General features: G+C 62.7%; 1 protein-coding gene across 1 annotated transcript in view; it reads right to left on the reverse strand.

Moving 5' to 3' along the window:
- Positions 1-6,614, reverse strand: part of ABCA2 (ATP binding cassette subfamily A member 2) — a 35,705-nt gene that overhangs the window by 9,616 nt on the left and 19,475 nt on the right. The window contains exons 24-33 of the mRNA XM_035891866.1: positions 5,326-5,522; positions 5,058-5,240; positions 4,423-4,607; positions 4,201-4,321; positions 3,644-3,934; positions 2,321-2,533; positions 2,043-2,145; positions 1,314-1,642; positions 551-764; positions 269-374 (exon numbers count right to left, since the gene is read on the reverse strand). Coding sequence (XP_035747759.1) covers positions 269-374; positions 551-764; positions 1,314-1,642; positions 2,043-2,145; positions 2,321-2,533; positions 3,644-3,934; positions 4,201-4,321; positions 4,423-4,607; positions 5,058-5,240; positions 5,326-5,522 — 1,942 coding nt within the window. The remainder of the gene's footprint in view (positions 1-268; positions 375-550; positions 765-1,313; positions 1,643-2,042; positions 2,146-2,320; positions 2,534-3,643; positions 3,935-4,200; positions 4,322-4,422; positions 4,608-5,057; positions 5,241-5,325; positions 5,523-6,614) is intronic.

Here is a 6,614-nt window from a genome sequence, read left to right on the forward strand (position 1 = left end):
AGCCACAGGGCAGGCTTCCGTGCTCACAGCTGTGGGGAGAACAGGCCACTGCTGACCATGCTGAGCCAGACCCGCGTGGGTGGGAGCTGCTAAGCCCCCCTTGGGGTGAGAGCCCCACCAGATTCCTCAGTGGAGAGCACTGCCACAGAGCCATGGGTGAGGGGTCCCAGCCATGAAGGCAGAGCTGCCCCCTTCCCCTCCCTGCCCGTCCCACAGCTGCTGCTGCCCACCCATCTCCCAGCTGCCGCAGGGTACAGCGTGGTCCCACCTGTGCCGTTCTCCGGACAGCGATCTTGCGCACCATGGCAGGAGCCCTGACCCCAAAAGAGGCTGGGATGGATTTCTGGACGTTGCCGAAGGTGAGTGCCCCATACCTGTGGGACAAGGCACCGTCGAGAAGCTGTGACCACTGTCCTCTGCCTCCAGGAGTGGGGCCATGCTCCAGCACGCTCCTGGCTCCCAGCAGCACCCCAGACTGGTGTTCCTGAGTCCCTGGTCCCCCACCCTGGCGCCACAGCACAGGGCAGACCCTCCCAGCCTTCCCTCTTGCCTGTGCAGCCGGAAGCGGTCTGAGGTGTAGAGCAGATACTCGGAGACATTGCGCCCTGTGATGTCTGCCAGGATGTCCCCCGTCACCACCTTCATCTGTGGGGGGTGGCCCCCCACACCGCTGGGGCAGGAGAAGCCAGTCCCCTGCATGGAGCATGTGCACTTGATGGGCTCATGGACGATGCGGGGCAGGGCAGGGGCTGAGGTCATGGTCTCTGAGGAGCAGAGAGGGCAGCTCACAGCCAGGCTCCTGCTTGACCCGTCTGCCTGGGACAATGTGGGGGCTGAGCTGAGGGGTCCTGGCCAGGCAGGGAGGGAGCGCTCTACCCCACAGCCCCACAGCCTGGTCTGTGAGGGGGCTATTGTGTCCTGGTGACCGAGAGGGACCAAGAGATGGATATGGGAAAAAACGCTGGGCAGAAGCAGTTCAGCGAGGGTGTGAAGTGTGGCTGGAGAAGGCAATGGCTGGGGACCATGGACCAGTGAGAGTGACACAAAGCTGGCCACAGGGCTCTCGATGGTGTCACCATCCCAGGGAGCTCCACCAGCCCTGCTGGGGCTGAATGGGGAGCAGTGCTCCAGGGACAGGACCGGCCCTGAGCCGTAAGTTCAGCCCAGCGATGCAATGCCCTGCTGGGGCCAGGTCAAACTGACAGGTGTTTGCAGGGGTCCCTGGAGCTGCTTCTGTGGGCGAGTGAGATCACCTCCCAGCTGGAGATGAATCCCAGGCCCGGACAGACTCAGGCACCAAGGACAGGCGATACCTTTGACAGTGGAGGAGAAGGTCGTGGAGTTCCAGGCGTGGAGCAGGTCCTCATCCACTGAGACAGGGTAGTCAGAGGGGGCCGGGGATGGAGGTGGTGGCACGAAGTTGGAGAGCGGCAGGCCCTGGGTGAAGGAGTCAATGCACATGGCATCAAAGTACTTGGCTGCCAGCATCTTGGACTCGTTGCTGTTGAGGTTGAGGGTCTGCATGGGCTGGTCCAGCGTGTTGTTGAAGGCTGTCTTGAGCACGCAGGTGGCCCCCACGCCAGAGGGCAGGTGGAAGGTGTTCACCAGCTGCTGGGGGCTCGCGTCGGGAGACAGCCTGATGCTGCAGGGAGAGGAGTGGGTGAGCAGGGACAAGGAGCTGGAGATGTGGCTCTCACTACCTTGGCCAGCCTTCTGCTGGGACCTCCCCGAGGCCTTGGCACATATCAAGACTAAATGGGCACGGTGGCAGCACACAGAGCCCAGGCTTGGCATGAGTCAAGCTGCCAATCGCAGCCAGCATCGGGGCTGGCACCTCTCCCAGGCACCCTGGGGAGGAGGGAGCCTCTTTCCTCAAGGGGCCGTGGCATCAGCCAGGTTCCGTGCCAAGCCCAAGCCAGCCCTGGCACCAGCCCCGCTGCGGGCTGCCCTCCCTGCTGCCCCTGCCCCCACAGTCCCAGGGATGGGGACAGGGATGGGGACGGGGCAAAAGACGCTGGTCACCAGCGAACGGCAGCTCTCACCGGTACTCACGCCGCTCCTCATTGGCATAAGGAATGAAGTTGCCCTTGGGCTGGGTGTAGTTGTGGTATTGCGACGGTGAGAGGATGAGGGGCGGCAGGTCACCTGCAGGGACAAGGACAGGAATGCGCTTGCACTCGCAGCATCGCTGCACACAGGCCCAGCACCTGCAAGCCTGGTCCTCACCCCCGCCCCAGCCAGTGTCCCCGCTGGCCACGCTGCAGTGCACAGAAGGGGCCACCGGCAGCCCCCAGTGTGTAGGTGGGTGGCTTGCAGGCACCTATTTCAGGCACAGAGAGTGCCACTGTCATGGCCACGCAGACGAAGAAGGCAGGCAGAAGGATCTGCGAGAAGAGGGCCTTGGTGTTGCGCTTGGCGCAGTGGAAGCGCTTGACAATCAGCCCGTGGAACTGCCTCAGCTTCAGCCACGAGCCCTCCAGCTTGAAGCTCCCCTGCCCAGCCAGATCGTGGTCCTCCGCTTCCGCCTCTTGCTCTGGGGGGGGGAGAAGGATGTCAGCCCCCCAGCAGGGCTGCTCCCACACCCACCCTGGCCTCCAGGGAGCTGAGCCGGGCACCGAGCCGGGCGCAGCCACCCCAGGGGACAGGGCAGCACCCAACCCTGATGGCCACCGAGCCGCAGCAGCACTGCGGTGTGAAGCAAGGCAGCTGGCTGGCAGGTTCCTCTTGGCCCAAAATGGGAAATATAGGCAATAGTTTTAAAAAGCCACCTAACTTGGTGCTTTTTGGCAGAACCCCTCCATTTCCCCATCAGCTCTCCCAGCTAGCGAGGGGTCAGCACGGTCAAGAAGGGGTGGACATGGGTGGGGGGACCCAGCAAGGCAGCAGGCGTGGGGCTGGGGCTCAGGGAGCTATGCCGTGGCACTGTCTCTGCTCTGCCTCCTGCAACCCAGACCACACCACTCAGAGCAGGCCCGGCCGGGGAGGCAGGGCAGCACATCCCTGAATTAATCGCAGCAAGAGCTGCTGGGATAACCCAGAAAAGAACTTGTGAATAAAACGGCAGCCTCAGGGTGCCTGCCTGCATCCTCTGCCCTCTGGCAAATCCCAGCATCCGGGCAGGGAGAGCCCTGAGCCCGGGTTAGGGTACGGAGGGCAAAGCCACCAGCTGGAACACTTCTCCATGCCCCAGGCCCAAGAGGAAGCAACCCGCCAGGTGCTAGCAGAAGCAAGCGCGTTAGTGGGGCGAGTCTGCAGGATGGCACCGCGGGGTCCGAGGGAGGCAAAGGGCAGCGCTAATGCCAGCTGCACCTGTGGGCTCCGCAGCTCAGCATGGGACCCCCATCCACACGCTACCAGTTTGGGGGTGCAAACTGGTGGAAACAGCCGTTCCCAGCCCTCCCACCCAGGTTGTAGTTCTCTGGGCATGGCATCGGTGGATGCCTCATTGGACACCCCACAAGGTCTCGCCTCAGCAGACACGGCCCCCATCCCCGGCACACCCGCCTGCCCCAGCCAGGGCCAGCTCTGCCCTGCCCAGGTGCAGGGATGGGCACGGCCACTGCCCTGGCCACCCTCACCCTCCACGTCCCAGCTGAGCACCTCCCCTGGCCCCTGCCGCTGACCGGGCACCGGCAGCACAAACCTTGCAGACTGATGTTATCAGGGTCCTGCCGGTTATCGAACAGGGGCGCGTAATCCCCAAAGAATTCGGAATAAGCCCCACCTTCATCACCCCGCACGGAGCCCACCGAGGAGGCCGAGCGCAGGGATGCCTGCGACTGCGCCAGCTTGGAGCAGGTCACCAGGTTGCTGAGCTCCACCTCGGGCTTCTCAGGCACAGCTGCTTCTGCCAGGGGCTCCCCGTTGGCCTCGGGCTTTGGGCCCACCTCAGGGGCGGGTGGCCGCAGGGCATCCTTCTTGGACTCCTTCATGTCTGGAAGGAGAAGGGGGGTTGCCACCGGCCATACCACCCTTCACTGTGGTATGGCATGGAGCGGGGATGGATCTACTCGGCAAACTGGAGCGGAGCAGAGGCCAGCTGCCCTTGGCTGGGATGGGCTCTGCTGGAGACCACTCTTCCCCTTGGGAAAGGAGACTCCTGCGGCCACATGAAAGGGAAGAGGAGCCTCCAAGCCCACGCGAAGGCACACAGCCCTTCACCAGCCCCAGCAGCACCGTGTGCCCCCCCGCTGCCCATACCCACGTCGCTGTTCTCCAGAGACTGGTCCTCCTCGGACACCTTCAGGAAAACCTCCTCCAGTGTGGTGTCCATTAGCCCGAAACTGGTGAGGTCCAGCTCTTCCAGGCTCTGCTCCAAGTGCTGCAGAGGCAAAGCACTGTGTGGGGAGTGCAGGAGGAGCCCACAGCACTGCTGCCCCCTGTGACCACTGGCCTGTCCACCCCACCGGCCCCCGATAGTACCTGGAAGAGCCTCTCGAAGCAGCCCTTCTTGACGGCCTCGCTGGGCAGGATGTAGGAGAGCTCAGTGTTGGTGTCAGAGATGAGGAGGCAGGAGGCCACGTATTTCTTGATGAACTGTGAGACGCGAGGCTCAGAGCAGGGGCTGACGGAGGAGTGGGCAGGGGGGCTGTGTGGCTGGCCTGGCTCTGTGGCAAAGGGGCAGCACTGGTCAGTCACTTCTCACTCGGCCTCCCACCAGGACCTACCTTGCCCACCCAACACCCCAGCACCACGGGGGCTGCTCCAGGCTCTGTTGCAGGGTGACAGAGGCTTCCCAGCCACCCTGCCTGGCCTGGGGACGGTGCTCTGCACCGCAGCCCATGCTGGCCGTCTCAGTAGGCAGCCCACAGGCTGGACAGAACGAATGCCTGGAGACAAATGCCACCACACAGGATCTAACCCAGGACCCAGATGGGAGAAATCAAGGCTGAGCAATGCCACCTTGTACACCCCTGCCCTGGCCCCCTCTGCCTTCCACGTGGCCTAAGGAGACTTGGGGTAGGAGCACCAAGTGTTGACCTCTCATTCCTTTCCTGGGCTCAAGAAGGGCTGGTCCCCTCTATCCTCTAAACATGGGATCCCGCTGCCCCCCAGACCTGTGCCGTTCCTGGTATCCGACTGCTTCTTCACCACCGTCAGCTTGTAGCCATCGCCGTAGGTGCTCTTGAGGAAGAGTGGAGAGCCACAGCACTTGAGCTTGCCATGGGAGATGATGGCGATGCGGTCACCCAGTAGGTCGGCTTCATCCATGTGGTGCGTGGAGAGCAGGATGGTCCTCCCTGATGGTGGTACAGCACCTCATCAGAGAGGCAAGGGCCAACGCAGCCAGAGGAGCAATGCGGGACTCTGCCCACCTCCACTCACCTGGCTTGTACTTAAGGATCAGGTCCCAGATGGCCCTACGTGCATACGGGTCCACGCCAGCCGTGGGCTCATCCAAGATCACGGCCCGTGACCCACCCACGAATGCAATGGCCACTGACAGCTTCCTCTTCATGCCCCCTGAAAGGGTCTGCACCAGGGAGTGGCGTTTGTTGGAGAGCTCCAGGTCTTCAATCATCCTGGTGACAGGGGAGAAGCACCAGGGATGCTGGGGGGGCCATACTGGCACCCAGTGCCTGTGGGGAGCATGTGATGCCTCTTCCCCACGTGGTACCTATGTCTCTCAGCTGCCGGGACAGCCCAGCCACAGCCAGGCTGCAGAAGCATCTTCTGCTGGCTTCCACAACCTGATACCCTGAGTTTTGGAAAACACCTGGTGGAGCTCCTCTGGGGGACATCTATGCTCTGGGGGACATCTATGCTCCACAGCACAGCCAGCGGGAAGGGGACCCAGTCAGGCAAGAAGCACGGATGGGGCAAAAGCAGCTGAGAGGTGCCTACTTGTCCATCTCCTTGCGGATCTCCTCCTCTGCCATGCTCTTGAGCTGCGAGTAGAACCAGAGGTGCTCCTCCACTGTCAGCCTGTCAAAGAGCACGTTGTGCTGGGGACACATGCCCAGGTTCTTCCGGATCTCGTCCATCTCTGTCCGAATATCATGGCCGTAGATGGTAGCGGAGCCCGAGGTCGGGGGGAACAAGCCGGTGAGGATGGACCTGGAGGGATGGAGAAAGGCAACAATGTGAGGGACCTCATATTCCTTTGTCTGGTCCCAATCCCAGCCACCGCCTCCGGGAGCATCTGCTGGGCCACAGCCAGAGCAATGCCAGTGCCAGGCCATGTGCCTGCTGCCTTTCCCCACTTCGTGCCACCCCCCCATCCACACCACTGCCCTCTGGGCATGGCACCACCATTGTGCCCCAGGAAGGACACCACCTGGTTTTCATAGAGGTTGAGGCTCAGCTTGTTCAGTGCCAGCTTCTTGTCTGTCTTGTAGACCTTGGTGAGCTTGTCAATGCAGACGACCAAGGGGAGGTGGGTCGGCTCCTCCTCAATGCCCCGTGTCTCCTCTGCTGCGAGAGCGCAATGGTGAGGAGCTGGGGGGTGGCAGGGAAGCCAGGCTTGGAACTGGGCCCCCAGGGGATGAACCTCCCTGCCCCCATCCCATAGCAGCTGTGCTGGCTCACGGCCCCTTCCCCTCTGCTTCTCGCCAGCTTCCCCCTCCCACACCATGGGCAGCAGCTCCCAGACAGGCAGCAGTGCCTGGCCCATG

This window comes from Egretta garzetta, unplaced genomic scaffold (genome assembly GCF_000687185.1).
Source record: "Egretta garzetta isolate BGI_Z169 unplaced genomic scaffold, ASM68718v1 scaffold143, whole genome shotgun sequence".
In the NCBI taxonomy this organism is placed as follows: Eukaryota; Metazoa; Chordata; class Aves; order Pelecaniformes; family Ardeidae; genus Egretta; species Egretta garzetta.